Source organism: Metopolophium dirhodum, chromosome 5 (genome assembly GCF_019925205.1).
Source record: "Metopolophium dirhodum isolate CAU chromosome 5, ASM1992520v1, whole genome shotgun sequence".
Classification (NCBI taxonomy): domain Eukaryota; kingdom Metazoa; phylum Arthropoda; class Insecta; order Hemiptera; family Aphididae; genus Metopolophium; species Metopolophium dirhodum.
This window is the reverse complement of record NC_083564.1, coordinates 974,390-994,248: the sequence shown is the minus strand read 5'-3', so window position 1 is coordinate 994,248 and position 19,859 is coordinate 974,390. Positions and strand designations below refer to the sequence as shown.

The window sequence follows — 19,859 nt, the reverse complement described above, 5'->3', positions numbered from 1 at the left end:
TCAGATATAATAATAGTTCTTTCGTAATAATACACTTTTAGAAATTATGTATTTATTAATTTTATTAATTTTATTATTGTATATACACATATTATACGATTTGCAAAAGTATGTGAAATCCATTTATGTTCAACCAACCGTTACATTAAGGGTCTGACTTAAGGCAACAATAACTTTATGTCAAGTACCCCATTATTATAAGTACTTACATCATGTAAAAATTAAAAATTAATAAATTAATTATACATTTTTTTTTTATACGTTTTTTAAGAAACTTTAATCAGAATATAATATTTATTATATAACAACAAAATAACAAAAATACTTTTAGAAAAAAAAATATCTTATGAACTAAAAAACAGGTGAATACATTTTACAAATCGTCAGTTTTGCAAAAACTATACCATTACATGCAATGTATAGTATTATATTAGTATACAATATGCATACCTATATTATAAGTGAATAAATAAGTAAAATTAAAATGATAATTTTATTTATTATAGCAAGTTTGATGTCTTTTGTTGTAAATTTTAAATATTAATTTCCGGTGCGTGGAGAACGGTTGCAGCGTTCAATCTCGACAGACAATAAAAAAAAAAAACAATATTCAAGACCGAAAAATGTTTTAAGTTATTCAAAAATAAATCCCTTTTTCTTGATACGTTTAAATTTAATTGAATAAAAATGCATAGTTGTTAGCATTTTAAATATAATATCATTATCTCGAATGATTTCAATCAAATTCGATTAATATTGTCGTTGGACAGATTTAAGCTCCACCGATCGCCGATGCGTATTGACGATCGTACAAGAGTACGTGTTTAATACGAAAACAATGTAGAAAAAAAAATACGGAGACCCTTTGCAAATGTTATACTGAATGATAAATGGACCTTTTACGTAGTAAAATGTTCATTCATTTGGGCGTGTCCAAATCTTCTTTTTAATACACTGGACACATCGCCTTGCTCTCGAGGCTGGTGGTATGAAAGGGTTGCAATCGGGATAATACTGAAATAGACCCCAGGCCTTGAAATTAGAAAATGCTTTTGGGATTTTGTTGTTTGTCTCCGGCGAAAACTGTGGGGGAGGATAGATGGGAAAAAATGTCCTTATCGGTTGTCTGAAAGACAAATGTGCTTTGTAAACGAATAATATCCACGGTGAATAAATTTGTCTCCTGACATTCGTTTTTCTTGCACGATTATTTTTAAAATTGTATATTTTTTTTCTCCCTCCAGGGATCCAAACGATCACGATGATAAGCCCGATTCCGGGTCCAAAGAGCGGAACAGGTTCCGAAGCGTCACGTGGGATGAATATGATCCTGTGCACCAAAAGTATTTAGAAATAAGTGAGTATAAAATTAGATTTAAAACGGTCTGTTTTTTTTTCAGTTGTAGTTTGAACATATTTTGAAATTGTATACCTACTCGACACTCGTCTTGTGTTTTTACTCATTTATCATTTGGGTTGCTCAAAACTGCGTTTGAAGGAAACTGTAATTATTTATTTATTTTACCATTTCACTTTCTCATCAATTTTACACTATAATAAACCGAAATACCATTCAAAATATTGTGAAGCTCACGTTAAAATGAATCCAGCGCTATTGCTTTCTCGTGCACGTAACATTATTATATATTAATACAGAACCAACGTAGCGTCGTCGTCAGAGATCAGAAATATCTTTTATACGCAGTTTTCGGTGCGTAATTGGTTTCCTCTAATGTTTTCAGCTAACATTTCCTAAAATAATTTTTGCTTCGGTAAGTTAAATAAAATATTTAATATTTATTTCCACTGCCACAAAACAACTACACTTCTATTCAACTATATACTGTTATTTAAGCGATTAACTGCAACGAGATTCCTAAGCTTCTATAACCTACAAAACCAACAGCATGAGTGAGATTACCACCGTACAATATTCGTTGTCGAATAACTTCAAAACCACTAAGGCGCACAGAATTATTGTTTCGTCGAGTTTATGCCTAATGTGTGATATTATTATATGTATTACTATTTCTATTATTATTATTTGAATTTACCGGATTACGATTTGTCAAGGAATCGTATTAACCAAATATTCATAAGGGGTAGCACAAGAATCGTATTTTTTACAGTTATTTAATAATGTTTTTTATATTTTCAACGGAAGTTATAATTATTTTGTTTTTGAAATGAATAGCTTAATATATTCGACGGCGGATAGTTTAACACGTCTTACGAGCTTTTCGTCAAATGTATGATTAAAGATAGTATGGTTGCCCAATAAATCTAGAAAAGTGTCTACTGAAATGAATCTCCATTATCGGTATTAAACAGCTGGAGACTTACGCACTAGCGCTTATTTGTTGTAGTGACTATAAATGCAATTATTTTTCAAATGTAAATTGTAGTTCCGTGATAGCCATACTACATATAAGCGCTAGTGCTTAAGTCTCCAGCTGTTTAATTTAACTTTAATACTGATTATAGAGATTCATTTCGGTAGACACTTTTCAAGTATGGGAATCGTGGACCGATGGGCAACCATACTATCTATAGCCGTGGTCAAACGTAAATATTAGTATTATTATTTTCATTTATACGATACGTTCATCGTTATAATATATTTATGTAAAATATTTTAACTTTTAATTCCTTTTAATATCAGGTGCACCCTGGTATATTACCAATGAATCACTTCATAAATACATCTGCATTCCAACCTTAAATAATCTTGGTATGATAACCTACAAAAAAACACACAAAACATACAGTACTCACTTAAATCCTATAATCACTCAACAAATCAATCACATCCAAACAAATTCCAGGTAATCCATCCCGGCGCCTGAAAAGGAACTGGTGTCCTACTCTCTCCTTAAATCGATTTCCACGGAGTGCCGCCGTTGGGTGACTTCCCCCTCCCGCCAATCGAACCACATCAAATTTACTTATTGTAAAACGTGTAAATATAAATTTTTGTTCAATAAAAAAAAAAAAAACTTTTAGTTCCAAAGTTAAATATTTATTTAAGTGCCTATACTTACACTAATCTGTCGTGCGTACTCACACACCCTTGTTTTTATTATCTCTATAATATAATAACAGTCTGCTCGGACCATGTCCTACGACTAGACGTAATTGCTAATGTTCCCGCATAGTCATATTAAACTATTTCGTATGAGAGCTAACTTGAAAATTGAATTATCGTACATGCCTATAGCTATGTACAACGCTAGTTCCTAGAGCGTAAGTATTGATTTTCAAGTTCCTCGATACACATTATAAGAGCACCTGCAGCCCCGAGACCTTTCGTCTGATACCAAACTCCAACTTACTATCGTACATTCGTCCCCCCCCCCTTCCCACTGTACGACCACGGAGCAGACGGATACGCAGTTATTAATTCATATAATTTAAGTCTGTTTGTCAGTTGAACAGTGGGTAGGTATCTGGTATACATGTATATAATATTAGTTTGGTGATCGACGAAGTTATTTCGACTGAAATTGTTATTAATTGTCATCGTCAACGGGTCGTGCAGCACTATAATCTTTATAGCTGTTTGTGAATTTTGACAGTTTTGTAGTTTCGTTTTGTACAGCCGATACGTATAGGTAGATATAATAAACGTAAACTCTTCGGACATTTTTAAATATTTCATCTACTTAGTAAATTCCTTTTCGGTAGTTCTGTGTAACTTGGAGGGATTTATCATTTTGTTTTTGTCAATGTCAATTTTCTAAAATTTTAATTGACATTTTCTTTGCTATTCTTGTTTAAAATTGAATATATTTATGTTAACATGACATTATTTACTGCTTACTTTTATACCTTTCCTTGAAAACATTTGTGACACTTTTCTATATATTTAAAAAATATTATGAAGCGTGTTTTATGATTACTATTTAGCAAGTCTAGTTTTGTCAATGTCATTTTCGTTTTATTTTAATCATCTCTATAATATGGTTTCATAAACTTTTTTAAACAATTTATTTGAATAAATAAAAATAAATGGCAAAAATCCAGTAAATTGGTACCTACCTATCCATTAAGATTTTGAAACGTACCGAACAATGATTAAATTTTAACTCTGTAAGTCTGAACCTTAAATTTGTGAATGGTTAAAAGAAATTTAAGAAACTCAATAAGTACCTACAAATAAAAAATAATGAAATTTACAATTATATTACATATAGAAATTTTATGTTACAATAAAATGGAAGATATATATATTTTGCATTAAATTGTATTTCTGTGCTTTATTTTTGGAATAAATTTATTATTATACCCTTGTGGACATATCCGAAGGATATAATACTGGGATAACGCAATACATTTTCTATTTCAATCTATTTTGTTTTAAATGAGATTTGTTAATATGTCGATTATTCCTTATTGCTATAATGGAAGTTATTTTTTTTTTTAAATGTAGCAACTCTACCTACAAAACTGTTTTTTTCATCTACGAATATTCATAAAGAACAATTTTTCAAATGGTTCTTCATAGTTTAAATATTATTTAAATAAGGATACATCGTACATTCGTACATGTAAAGTATATCCCAGTATAATATTTTTTAGAAATACCGTTCAGTTATACATTTATTCAAAAATATACACTAAAGTGTGTTTTTAAAATTCCAATTTCTATTGAAGTCTACCAAAATATTATTCAGACATTTTAGCTATACCTATTCAATAATCGTATACACTAACAACGAAAATGGATAGAAGCGACAATATTGATATTGTTTTAACTTCTATTTCCCATCATCGGGACATCTGTGTTATTCATCTATAATATCTTTTAACATTACAATTTATTTACCATTTGGTAAAAAATTAAAAAGGAATTCACGGAGTTGCATCAAGTTTTGTATTGCATTCAACTGAATACTACGTGCATCCTAACTTATTTCATTTTAATTTATAACTATTATGGTGTATAATATTTTGCAATGATTTTGATATGACACGACGCGAGGAAAATGTGATTTCCTTTGAAAGTTTAGATTAAATTACATTTGGACTACGGGACCCAATAATGGATGGTATTAAACAAAGTCAATGTTTGAATAGAAATATTTTACAACATAACATGGATGCATTTAAGAAAAGCTATCGTAGGCACATTATCCAATTAATTAGGTATTACTATCGTATATATACGATTATGATTGCGGTTTATTTGACATATTATAATATATTTTCAGTTTATCGATGAGAGAACCTATTATTGTGATATAAAACAGACGATGGCTCTCAAAAGTTGCACTAAGTTGCGCCCAATACAAACACTAACCCACTTTCTTCATAGTTTCGTTTCAGACGTTTGTCAATATTATATTTTGCATATTTTAGCATACAGTACCATTTAAATAAATTACATTTTTCATCTTTTAGTCATTGAATAAATAAAATTGCACAAAGTCTGCATATGCAGTGGCAGCAGTAATCTAAATATTATGAGTTCACGAACTCGCGAGACAGTTTATAATTTTACCGCCCATCCACTCATTTGGATAAAACTATACAAGTATTATTGGAAAAAAAGTACACAAAAATATATAAGTAAATTATTAATCGTTTTCCGTTTCAAGTTTAGTGCCTAAGACAATAAATGCTTTACTTTATAATAATCGCTAGAAATTATTACTATAGTAAGTTGTATCCCATACAACTGGAGTTAATGTTGTAATTAATCTAATATTTTAGATATAAAATAACAGTATTGCAATATTATAATTTAACCTTTATTTTATTCGTTTTAAAAACTTTGGATTAAAATTCAGTTATAACTGATAATACTATTATACAATATATATTATTATTATATTTAATTAATTAATTTATAGGTACCTATTAACCTAACTACCTACCTATATTTTACCTACTTTTTTAAAATTATTTGAACAATGTTCATTTTTTTCTGGTTGCATTTTAAACGGTGTAAAATATTTCAATCACTGAATAGTTTTAAAAAATTGTAATAATATTATTTTCATATATCAATATTTTATAATATATATGTACCGTAATTAATTATTTATATGATTTTTTTACGCCATTTAATGATGATGCGATTAAAACCCGTATAATGTTTTATTGCTTATACCTACGCTTATTACGAGTATATATTTAAGCCTTTTTTTTTAGATTCTGAACGGATAGAGTAGGGTTATTTATTTTGATTTTTATATATTATATTTTTCACGCTATTGAATTATTTTTTCACCTCACACACCGAAACAGTTATAAAAATTTAAAAATAACACAGTAAAACAAAATCGTACCTCGACGTTTGGCTTATACTAATGTGGTTATTCGAAATGATTACAGGCATGAAACCCCGGATGAAGAACCACTTCCGGGCGCACCAGCTGTCCGTGTGGCTACGGCTCATACCGGAACTGCACCGAGCCGGCATGGAGGACGTGATGCTGCGGCACAACTTGTTCCGGAACCACGACGACGCGGAACTGTACGAGGGAGTGGTGAGGCCGGACCCGCTGTCCAGGCGAGCACCGCAGCGGGCTACGGTCAACCGATTCACGGCCAACGGCACGGTGGCCGAGGTGGTGCAGTCGCTGACGACCACGGGTAGGCCGCAGTGGCCGGCGGCGGAAGCGACCACGTGCGTGCCACCGGCGCGCGGTTCGAACGCGGCCAACGCGTCCACGTCAGCCGAGGACGCGCTAGCCACACTGGGTGCGGCCGGATACGCAGCCTACTCGACAGCGCTGCACGTGACTATCGCGCTTGGAGTGTCACTGCTGGTGCTCAACGGCCTACTGCTGGTGATCATATGTTATCAGAAGGACAGGTTTAAGTGTTTGCAACATCACCAGCAGCACCAGCACCAGCAGACGGTCGGTGGCCAAGAAGATTCGGTAAGGTACAAAGCGGCCACCGTGCCGGACGACCGACTGCAGCAGTCGGCCGCAGTGGTGGTCGACAAGGCGGGCGGATACGACGGGCGCCATCATCACATGCAGCACCATCACCATCCGCCGGCTCAGCAGATGCACCTGGCCGCGGACGCAGTGGCCGTGGACATGGAACAGAGACATCACCACCACCACGGGGCCGGCGGCCACCATCAGCACCACCACATGCACCACCATCACGTGCCGGCCGCCACCGGGGGACAGCATCCACCGCCACCTCAGACGACTGCGACGATGACGACGACGACGCAACAACAGCAGCTGTCGGCGGCCACAGCAGCGGTGCGCATGGCCACCGGACACGATATGACGTTCCCGAAGTCGGCCAAACCATCTTCCAGACTGCTGCACGACCACCAGGTCGGTGGTGGCGCGGGCGTTGGGGGTGGCTGTCCACCCAACGGGTCGCTGGTGCACGGCACGCTGCCCAAACCACCTCCGCCGCCCAGGTCCTCGGTGGGTGTGCAGTCGCAGGAGTCGCAGCCTCTGCTTGTGCAGCAGGGCGTGGGTATCGGGCAGATGCCTAAAACCGGTACGCTCAAGATGCCCGTGGCCGCCATGAGCGAAATGAGGGTCTGACCGTCGCTTCGGTCGCTTCTACTGCACGTGCAGTCGCCGTGCTCATGCCGATTGGTGCAGTTGGCGTGTATAATAATATGAAATGGTACGACGCGCGACGGTTTTTATACAGCACGTCGTGTTCGTTGTTGTTATGATCCTATTGTCGTTGTCGTGGTTGTGGTTGTGGTTGTAATCGACGCCGCAGTTTTATAAAATTAAACAATATTATTGTTCGACTTGAAAATATTTACGGCTTGAAGACGTGTGGCCGTCCTCCGACGCGGTTCATCGCAGCACCGGCAAATGACGCGCCGCCGATCGTAACGTGCGCGTTGTGCCTATATTATATTCGTACCACGGGCTCTGATACCACCGCCGCCGCCGGTAGCGGTATCATTATACCATGTAAATAATAATAATATTAATATTATATTATAACATATTAAATCGTTTATTCCGATACGTATTATTGTTGTGTTGTGGTTCGTCACTGTCGTAGTAGCCGAAAACGGTATTATAATATTATTACGTTTCGTTCGTTTTAATTATAGAACAGTACCTACCTATAATTATTATATTTATGTTATTATTCTGTATAATATATGTATTTGTAATAAAATAATCGATCGCGTTTGACTGTACGCCAATAATATTGTGGTTCTGTAGTCTTGTTTTGATACTGTAATATTTGATTTGCGCAAATGTGGTGTCCTCCGACTGGACGTGCCGAGAGTTTTATGCCCGTGGACGGTCGACGGCGACCAATAATAAGGTCGGGTCGTAGTCCAACGCCTACAGCGACGTTTTTATTGGTTCGTTTTTATTATGAAACGTAAACGACGTGACCGACCTGTATGTAATTATTTTTATGACCGTGCGTAATATTATGTTATGGACTTTAGACGATTCAAATATAACAGTCAAAAGTCGTTTGATAAATCGTATACCATAATATAGGTATTCTTATTATGTCGAGCAGGAAGTAAATCGCACACCTTTAAATCCCACGATTTCATCGTTTGTAAGGGGATTTATAAATAAGTCTCTAGGATAGGTTTATCGTAAGGGTGTGAAAAAACGACATCAGCTGTTGATCTACTTGCTATCAAATCAAACCGTAGAAGCTGCTGCTCAACAAACTATTATGCGATATACATCAACTCGTCGAACAATATAATATACGTAATTATTAAGATATTAAAAAGAGTTGATGCTAGTACCTATAAAATATATAACTGCGGGAAGAGTATAATATATTGTAATATTGTTTTTAAATAATATAGGTAGGGTAGTTGATAAAAATTTAAACCAACTCCCATAAACGTTTCAAAATATAAATAATAATACATACCTAAGTATAATATTATGTTGTTTTAACTGTTCGACTAAACTTTTTCATAATCTTCGATTGATATTATAATTTAAACAAATAAAATGTCTAAGCTAAATTGTTGTATTATAATATTATATACATTATTGGCTCCACGTCTAGTTTAAAATCTGTAATTAAAATCTGACATAGTATTTTATAAATAATAAATAATTTACCCGCTATTGTCGCAGAGTGCAATAATTTAGTCACAATAATTTTCCGTCGTTACAATCACATCTGTTTAATTATCAATCCCATATTATTATTATTATTATGTATACAATAGATTCGCGTTCTGTACGAATTTCCGGTGCATTACTCCGTGTACGCCTGTCATACGTATAATATAATGTCTCAATAATCGCAGAGAAAACTAAACTGGCCACACGTTATCATAATATTATATAGAATATTACCTATGCCCGTATAGACTTCGGCACCATCCCTTTGAAAAGTTGACGCAGCAAATCGAGAAACATTCGGCCCGCCACTGTATACACGTAGACAACGTCGGTTTTTTAAGGAAACGATCTAATTAACCAGATGGATATATTATAATATCTCAAAATCGCTTCAATAATATCGTATCGTAGGTACATTATTATCATAGATAATCTCCAGCTGATAATCATAGATATAAAGAGATATCATAATAATATTATGATATCGTATTTTACTGTTGTAGTCCGTATAGCCAATCAACGTACAACTGCGTGCAGTATTATACTGTAGGTAACATCGATTCACTCCACAGCGTTTGATTTTAGTATTATACAGAAGACGTTTTTTTGGAAAACAATGTTTTCCATCATGATATAATTTTATTTCACTTCGAGGGTAGGGCGGACAGAGAAAAAAAACCTAATTTATATTAATGAGTTATTCGGTTGCGCCCCGCGGACGGAAGGACTCGCGCCGACGCGGACGGTACGACTATATTGTATTAGCCACCTGCCTTGTAAAAATGAATAATTACAAAATTAATTTAAATAATTGCATCGAATCGGCCTACTGAAGTCCACGCGCCGCCAATTTCTGGACGTTTCGTTTCATTGTACAATGTACATAACATTATAAGTACTTATATTAAAACTTTTCATTTCATCATCAATGCGCAGTTGAATAATATTTCTCTCGCCGTCATCGACAAAATCGTCGACATCACATTGATATTATGTATTATTATTATATTATATTTTATTGTGATTATCTTATTAGTTTGTAATGTTACTATATTATATTTTATATAAAAATATTGATGTTTTTTCAAAGTAAATTATATTATACCTACTATGTTTTCACGTTTTGCGCAAAAATGCTGCAAAATATTATCATTACATTTATAAGTTTTTTGAGTTTATGAAATATTTCACGATACCTGTTACAGTAACATAATATAATATCCAATAAACATTATGACCTACTTGAGCCGACAAGTTAGCTTAATCTTCAATCGGCATTTAAACGATTTTTAACCGTGAGATTTTAATTCTTTCATTCATATTATAACTTTTGACAAAATAATTTCTATTTGTGTTTCGTACGGTAATTCTCGACAATTATTGTTTGCGCACGCACACGTGGTAGAAAGACAAAACTATACTTAATCTATGTTATCAACAGTGAGTGGGACTAACTTATGTTTACAAATTGCTATTTCATTATATGATCTAAAATTGAAAATACAATTTTAAACTGGCAGGTGTATATTATAAAATGTAGGTATGTATTTATTACGTCATAATTCTAACGTTTCGTCATTAAATGATTTAAAAAAAACTGTGGGATTATTATCACACTTAACTGTGCAATAATACGTAGGTACATTTTAATTTAATGGACCGCGGACATCGTTATCCCGATTTGTCGACATTCCCGAAACACAGTCTCATTTTGATTAAATAACTAGATATTCAACCAGGACACATGTCAATTATATCATGAGCCCAAATCTAAAACAATCACATTTTCAATGATAATAACAATTTTGCGACAAACTATCACCAAAAAACCCTTACTTGCAGCAGTGATTTATTTCATAATTATAATAATTTTTAGTCTAATGCAATAGGTAACCTTTTCCGCAGAACTATGTTTTAGAATTTTCGTAAATAGGTAAAGTGTTTAAGAATATTTTTCGAACTCGTAAAAAAACATAAAATTAGAGAAATGGGAGGTAATTGATGACATAATGTAGAAGAACAAGTAAAATTGAAAAGAAAAAACAATATTCTTGTTATCCTATGGTTTTTCCTTTACAGAACCATCGGTATAAAAGTTTTTTTCTCTAGAACTACAAACATAATAATAAAACAAAAAACTTTTCTTATTACTTTGACCGTATTAAAAGTTTGTTATAATTTATTTAACAGAAAGGTTAAAGTGATTTTTTTACGCAAAAATCTCTGAAAAAGAAATATATTTATATATATATATATATATATATATAATATATACGTAATATTATCTTCTTTTTTTTTATTATATCATTATGAATCAAATAAAAAAAATATAAATTTCAAACAAATCTGATTGATTCCAAATAAAAGTATAAAACATGTTCGTCAGAACTTTTAGAATTTTTCAGAAATTATGTCATACTGTTATTAGGTTATCGATATAAAAATATATGTTGTATTGTAATTGGAGAAAATAATAATAATTTGGTCCATGCCATTAAATAATGACACATTACCTTTAAGTCTTAAATATATCCAACTTTTGTGTATGTATGTGTATAGTGTAAATATCACATTTCCGTAAAATACTCGTAATAATATTAATAATAATAATAATAATAATAACTATAACATAACAATGTCAGGAGATTTTGATGTTTAATAATTTATATTATGCATTATTTATCACAACTTTCGTAGCAGCTAGCGAATAACAGTTGAAAACCGTATAAATTTCTATTTCTAATGCAATTATTTATAATCATAAAACAAAAACTTTTAAAGGATGTATTTTGAATTATTTTCTTCCTTGTATCCACACATGTATATATGATTCTATATTTTATGTTTTAAAATGTACCCACCGTTCCGTTATAATAATAATATTATTTCTATCCAATACAAACTTCAGGTGAAAATAATTTTAAAAAAAGTGTTAGTCGAACCAATTAATTGACTCCAATACAACGTGAAAAAATATTTACTCAGACAACAATAATAGTCCGATAAAAGCGCAAACCAAAAGTCCGACGCATTTTCATTTCCAATGTGTCAACGACATGATTTCAAAGTAAATAACTCGTCATGCACAATATAGTGTGGATGGCAAATCCGTAATTTCATTATTAACTGTCGCTATGTATTATAGCAGGTAGATAGGAAACCGTATGCGTAGATAACCGAACGATAATATAATGAATATTGAAATAATTTAAATGAAAATCGTGAATTACGCTGTCGGAAAACTTTCGGACTACGTCTGAGCACAGTTTATTGAAGTCTTACGTAAACGAATGAAACGGCGTCGCTACATGATGCAAAATATTATTCACTGTACTCACATATTAGCAAAATTAGCTTTCTTTCGTTTTAAGTTGACAATTATTATAAATTGCATTGCCAACCTGAAATACTTTGTAATTGTTTATCGAGTGATTTTTTGTTCGAATTGCTAAAATTACCACCGCAGTTGAAACGATTTTGAGTAAATGCCAACATCTCCAATATTCAGAGAATACTATTAATAAATTGATGTGTGAGATACCGTAATATTATTATTTGGTGGAGTCTTAAGAGTATTGTTTTCGTTTTTAAAACGACTTATCGCGTTTTTTCTCTTAATAAATTAAGGAAAGTAGAAGTACTAGAATACTAGATACCTATTGCGTACGTAATAACTATAACCTAACTAATATTTTGATATTATATGTATATTTTGGTGTTGTTATGTTCTGTATTGTGTAATGACGGAAATCCGAGCATTTACTATGTGAAATATTCATTGAACTACTAAATTTGTAAATACAATTTTCGTATCTTTTTATGTTTGTTTATATTTTAAAACTAGCGATTACAATATATATATATATATATATTATTTATTATAACTGTAAACTATTTTGTAAGTAGTACCTATAATATTATATTTGTATAATGTCTATCACTGTTAAAAAAAAATTGTAAACTTAAACTATCAAGATGTTGTTATTGTAACCATTATACACTGTTAAGAAATTATTATTATTAATATTAATATTATTACTATAATTATTATGTTAATATTCAATAAATATCCGTTGTGCATTTATAAATAATGTTGAACTTTTCTACCTAGAGTATCAAGCAGTACACGTACAAAGATAGATTGTAAAAAATGGCATCGATTAATTTATTATAATAAATTTTGTTAGTAAACCAACACCAGTAATGACCGAAATCACTTAATTATCAGTAACCTCGTGTGCATTTTATGCCATAAACACCTGAAACTAAAATTCTAAATTGTATACCAATTTATTATAGATGCTAATGTAATATGTAACCTACCCAAAATCATCAGACATAGGAAAATATAATTATAGTCTCATGGTAGTTTATTATAAGGTGTAAAATTAACAATTATAATATACAAGAAATGTCTTTAACGGTGACAATGATTAATTAAAATAATAAAAAAAACCATCATCACGAATTTCCATTCAAATATAATTATATTAGCCGTCGCAAACATATTGAATTGACTATTAAATTGTAACGTTACTTCACATCTTGTGTTCATTTTAAATCAGAAACTTACAAATCTATAAATGTCATGATGAAATGTAACAGAGACTGGATAGAAGTCATAGGTGTCCGAAAAGATAATATTATAATTGTACATAAAAATGATCAAATCTATTTATAAATGCCTATGTATATAATTTCAATAATTTTAAATAGTTTATATTTACTATCTTGTCTTCCTTTACATGTTAAAAGTAGAATTATTCTATTTAAAAAAATGTCATACTAAATCATTTATTGGAAACACGAATCCAGGTAATAAAAATATATCAGTCTACATTAAACATGTAGACTGATATATTTTTAATGTATGTTAATTATGTTTTAAATCCATTGTAGTAAAATATAATTGGTTATCAGTTATCACACATATTGCTTAAAAGTACCGAATTAAAACTGTAAAACATAACATTAAGATATATTTAGTACAATTTAAATGATTATAAATAGTGTAATTTTACTTAAAAAGTATGTTGAAACTGAAAAAATGAACAATTAACACAGAATTTATAAGGTTATTCACAAAGCATTAATTTACTTGGAGACTGTTCCATTATTAAAATGTTGAATTGCCTACTTACAAATATGAAGTTTTTTTAATTGACTGTTGTATTTTAGTGATCAGGTATTTATGTTACAAAGTACACACCAATTGTTTTCTTATGAAAGTAAGGAAATACGACCGATGTTCATAAACACTTTATAAATGTAATCATAGACAAATCATTGGTTATAAGTTCCAACTATCCATAGTATTCCTTAATCACTAAAGAGGTGATTAACTTCGTTTCATTTTCCAGCTAAACTATGAATCATAATAACTTTGGACAATAATTAGCAAGAGTATTATTTTGATAATGTACTCCACTAGCCACATTGTTAAATTGTATTAATACGATCTCGTACGTGACTATAGTTCCAGCAACCTGAATAACCATAATGAAATGAAACATTAGCACTTATAACTTAAATAAAAAAGCATTCAAGATAAAAATAATTTTGCGGCCAACCGTAAGCATAAACGTCCTAGTGACGGAGAAAAAATTACATCCAGTAAATGATAATTCATCAGATGTCACTTGCATTAAAAATCTTTCTACCTGTAATTGAAAAAAAAAACGAATTTGGTATTTTATTTAAATGATAAATAAGCATGTCATTTGAAATTAAACTTTAAGTCACCTCGACTCCATAACACTCTGCTGGCACAGAGAACAAGACAGCTTTTGGTTTTTTGCTTTGATCATTAATGGATGCGACGTACAAAGACACTACGTATGTTCTTCCAACTAAGTATGTAAATAAAAATGCGAAACATAGAGCCTCCCAAGAGCTGAGCATAGGTCTAAAAATATTGTTACTACTTATTACTTATTAGCCTTAATGAAACGTACGAAAATATATTTTTCAAATACTTCAAGCTGTTGAGAAGTTGTAAGCAAATAAAGTACAAATTATGACCAAATGATAATAATATCACTGGAGATAGAAATTCATCAAAGTCATGAGTTAACGACGCTAAAATATTATATGTTTCCCTAGACTTCCGCCAATACATACTTGGAAGCACCTAAAATTTAAATCAAAATAAATTATATATACTTTCTTAACATACATTTACCTACGATTTACATAGATGGAGTAATATTTAACCAGTAAAATGTATTACTCGTATAAGGAAGTAATAGATTAAGTGTATATATTATATATTTTAGTTTAACAAACAATTCACAATCTCATAGTTTTTTTTTTGCAAAAATGAATTAAAATTAATAAATAATAAATAAAATTTAAATAACATAAATTTAATATATTATACTTTTCTATCGTAATATTTTTAGATTCTGAGCGGATCGATGAATCTATTGATTTAATAATGAAACAATAATATTGTGTGTTTTATTTTTAGTTTTCAATTTGTTTTTAATTGTTTTGTCTTTAATCACTGTTCTAGACAGTAACACAGCTTTGATTTTTTCAACAGTATATTGATAGATGGAAAAGTGAATCTAGTTGGTGCATTTGGGAGTTCAAAATTTAAAATTTTCAATAGTTTATGGAGCGCAGAGGAAACAAAACAAAAATTAAGGAACATCAGTCGTTTTTACGCAAAATCAGTTTTCGACAAAATCTATTTTGGTTTTTGGTGTAATTCGAAAACAATAACCTTTGATACATAAAAAGTTGAAAATTATCAAAATATTTTGACTTGTTTTGAGCGGTTTACGGACATTTTTAGTTTTTTTTCTATAAATGTCATTTAAATTGTATTTGTTGGTCAAAAAAGTGAAAAATGAATACAAGGCTCCTGATATAGTAGATACAACATTTAAAGTTCAAATTTTGACAAAATTTATCAAATTTAAAAATAAAAGTTATTTTGGAGTTAAAAATGTATACAATGTTCAACTTTCATAGCTAAGATTGAGAATTTAAAATAAGATTCCTCGTAAATAGGTAAATAAATTACATCATTAACAATTATATCATCAAATATACTTAGAGCAGTTCTTACAATGTCCGGTTAAAGTTAACCGAAACTTAACCATAAAAAATTCTGTTATAAGTCGGTTAGCGTTAACTGACACTTTACCGGACATTGTAAGAACGGCCCTTAGTAATATACCATTGCGGCTGACTACCGTCTTCGCTCAGAATCGTTTTTCGTATACAATATGATATTATATCATTAAATCAAATTTATCACCATCCGTTACAGTGACCCACTTTGAATCTACTGTACAGAAGAGCGACACCCATTTGCCCACCATTTTTTGATATAAATATTATTAATAGTTAAAATATCAATAAGTTATAATAGTAGATTTTTGGTATTATTTAGGTATAAGTTATTACTAACTTTTCCCCTGACGCTGGCTAATTTTTGGTTAAACTGCTTGAATTTGTCCGTCAAAGCACAGGCTAGTATGATTATTAGTAAATCTATAAAATTCCAAGCAAAAGAATATAAACAATCAAAAAACTTCAAAATTATAGCTACTGCAAACGACGTAAAGACTGATTTAAGCCATATAAAAATGTAATGTTGAAAAATATGTAGTCCATCCGGTGAACAATGTATAGCTTTCAATACTCCCGTTAAAATAGAAGCCAAGTGTTCAACTGTAAAAAAAATAATAATATAGATATAATACTATACTTATTGTACAATAATAACAATTAATGCACAATATAAATTATTGCATTACAGTAAGTATTCGCATAAGAGATTTATATTGCTCTGAGCTATCATAAAAAAACGTTTTTTTCTTCTTTTATTTTACATACTAGTTGAAAGTATCAAGATGATACATGAAAACAATTTAATCCTGAATGCCATGTTAGGAGGGTATCCATATTGTTTCATCTCTCGTTCCATTAGTTCCCATTTTTCCATAACTTTTGGCCATTCCCTTGCCAAATGTATAAAAAGTGTGTAAATGATTAGTGTACCTCCATGAAATAATAAATCACCTGTAAACCGAATAGCCTTATATTTAAAAGGAAATATCTACCACCTGCAGATTTCAAAAAAATATTTTTTTAGTGAATTATAATCTTCTTTATGATTTTATGTAATTACACAATATATGTAACTATTTATTCTACTATAAGTGTAAACAGATATCCATAAAAATTAAATTTTAATAAAAATAAAAAAAAATTTTTTAACATTTATTAGTTTTTATACAATCTTTAATGGCATTTACAATAATCATGTGTGCGAAAGAAATTATTTATATATACAAAACGACAAACGTGGAGACATGATAAGAGTCACTCAACACTAACACACAAACAGAAAAAATAAATAAAAAATAAATTGAAAGCTTTACCAATGACCTCATATGACAGTCCATTACTATACAAGTTGTATACTACTAACGAAACCATTACGACAGAAGAACCAACTAAAATAATGCTGTATGCCAATATCCAGCTGAACCAATTGAAACTAAAACATATTATAAAATATCAAACCATGATAAAAAATAACTATTGATTGTAAATATTAGAAAATATAATATCACCTGAAATAATTTCTGTACTGCAGATCTCAGCTCTTATAGAATTAAATATATTTTTATTTATAGATTTTAAAATAATAGTATGTATACCTAGTGGCTAGTACCTACATAATATGGACCTATATGTTCACAGTAAGGTGTAAGTAAAAATTAATATTTCAGCTGAAAATGAAGATGGAAGGGAGTACCAAAATACACATTTGAGAAACTTTCAAAATATTACCCGTTATTATATCATAACAATTTAGTGCAATACGACATACTACGCGTCTTTGTAGTAATTTAACATAAAATAAACATGATCAATCTATCATTAAACACACATTTATTATTTATAAATTTCTACTTATTCTAACTTTGTCAATTTCATAATTAAAACAAACTTTATATTCAAAAATTATTTTAATAAATAGTCTACGTGTGTACTGAAACTGTTCACATTTCGCCATCCAAATATCATAATTATATCAAAAATCGTCGAGCTGAAATATTTAGTATTTTAGTGGTACCTCTTACCGTAAATTACCTATTTACAAGGTATTAAGATTTTCCCAGTTGCTTTTATTTATTAAAATGTTGAGTACTACTATAACAGTTTTATAGGCACAAAAAAAATGTATGGATTACGAAGAATAAAGAGCTACAATATTAATATTTAATGAAATTTAACTGTATAATTATACATACTGCATTACTCACACTAAATAACTAGTATTTTGTCTTCTAATGCCTTGAACTGGTAAAAGACCGGACATTTGCATCAAAATAAGTAAAGGAGTGATGGCTCTGTGCAATGAATTTTTATCGCTAATTATGTCCTTCCTTATACTTTCTTCCAAAGCTTTGATTCTCACGTAGTTAACTGGTTTATCTTGTATTGCAAGTGTTTAAAAAAAAATAAAAAAAATTTAATATAACATTCTTAATGAATTATTTCGTATGAAAAAACAACCATTTTAGTTTAACGCATTTGACATTTAACTTTTTGAAATAATAGGTAAATGTTCTAAATATAGTTCGTATAAAAAATTTATATTACCAATATTCCCCTTGTTTTCTTTTAAGCTCAGTGCGTTATAATTCGAACGTACCACCGAATCGGTTAATGAACTTTGTTTCAACTGTCGTTCATATCCAGATGATTCAGTGAAATTCCTGTCCTTCAGATAGATGGGCTGAAAGGTGTTTTCGTCAGACATAGCAAAAATTTTGAATAGTGGTATTTTCACTACAACACACGTAAACTCAGCACACTAAATGACTTTCCTGAATTTTAATTCGAAGAAATGCAGAATTGTTAAATATTCAATTTCAAAAATAAAGTGCTCGGTGATGTTATCAAAATATCTGCCACACGGAACTCACATTATTTGATAACTTGATTATAGTTATATTTGACGTTATGAAATATAATTTAAAACAAACCCTAAGTACTTAATTTTAAGCTATATATCTACTAAATATTTAACGCCTTTTGAAAAGTATACATATACAAAGTAGTACTATAGTACATACATAATATGTGTTTGGAGTATAAAAATAAAATTGCTATTCATCAATGCCCGAGTAGTTTCAATATGTATTTTCGTTTCAAATATTTAACATGCAATTATATAATAATATAATATGTAATCGTCAAAGAATACCTAATTTTAGTTTTATTATTTTTGTGGCAAATAACATTTCTTATTGTTATTTGAACAATATTAATGATTAATGTTAAAATAAAGGTAAAATGTATGCATGAAATCGAAGTAAAATAATATTTAACTATTTTATTACGTTTATACATAATAAATAAAGTAATTAATAAAGTAAACTACTTTTAAACAAGACTATAATTTAGTTATTTAATTAAACGATAACATTTATTTTAAAAAAGTTTTCAATATCGGGTATAAAGATAGGTACTAGGTTCTAACTTCTAAGTATTGTATTGTTTAATGTCTTCAATACCATCGAACTTATTTAACTCGTTTTTTAACATGTCTTGTTCATACATTGATCATATCTCAACAACTGATCAATGTATCTTTCATCAGTCACCAGTGATAATTAGATCATTAATTTTGAAATATTTTGTCTGAAACCTACATAGATTCATAATTTTTCTAAAAGTTCTGTAGTTTAAAAAATTAAATTTTATTTTAAAAATACTCCGAGTTTAATACTTACTGATTTAAAATGTCCAGTTTTATTAATTCATGTGCGT

The 19,859-nt window shown here is 30.6% G+C and overlaps 2 protein-coding genes across 4 annotated transcripts in view; one reads left to right on the top strand and one right to left on the bottom strand.

Moving 5' to 3' along the window:
- The window catches only part of LOC132945961 (neuroligin-4, Y-linked-like), a 454,653-nt gene extending 441,154 nt beyond the window's left edge, over positions 1-13,499 (top strand). For all 3 annotated transcript variants that reach the window (XM_061015804.1, XM_061015805.1, XM_061015806.1), the window contains 2 exons: positions 1,245-1,357; positions 6,337-13,499. In XM_061015804.1, coding sequence (XP_060871787.1) covers positions 1,245-1,357; positions 6,337-7,523 — 1,300 coding nt within the window. In that variant the 3' untranslated portion in view covers positions 7,524-13,499. The remainder of the gene's footprint in view (positions 1-1,244; positions 1,358-6,336) is intronic.
- A 932-nt stretch (positions 13,500-14,431) lies between these two features.
- Positions 14,432-18,846, bottom strand: LOC132945262 (gustatory receptor for sugar taste 64f-like). Its single transcript, XM_061014955.1, has 9 exons — positions 18,684-18,846; positions 18,347-18,530; positions 17,456-17,574; positions 16,908-17,093; positions 16,480-16,742; positions 15,035-15,189; positions 14,802-14,964; positions 14,630-14,719; positions 14,432-14,545 (listed from the first exon to the last, which is right to left on the bottom strand). The coding sequence occupies exons 1-9, from the start codon at positions 18,844-18,846 to the stop codon at positions 14,432-14,434; spliced, it is 1,437 nt and encodes a 478-aa protein (XP_060870938.1).
- Between the last annotated feature and the right edge of the window lie 1,013 nt (positions 18,847-19,859).

Excerpts from the sequence above, each read along its gene's own strand:
- LOC132945262 (XM_061014955.1), bottom strand. The coding sequence starts at position 18,846 with ATGTCTGACGAAAACACCTTTCAGCCCATCTATCTGAAGGACAGGAAT. Across the intron at positions 17,094-17,455 it reads ACTGTCATATGAGGTCATTG|GTGATTTATTATTTCATGGA; the intron begins GTAAAGCTTTCA and ends TTCGGTTTACAG. Across the intron at positions 15,190-16,479 it reads TAGCCAGCGTCAGGGGAAAA|GTGCTTCCAAGTATGTATTG; the intron begins GTTAGTAATAAC and ends TTTAAATTTTAG.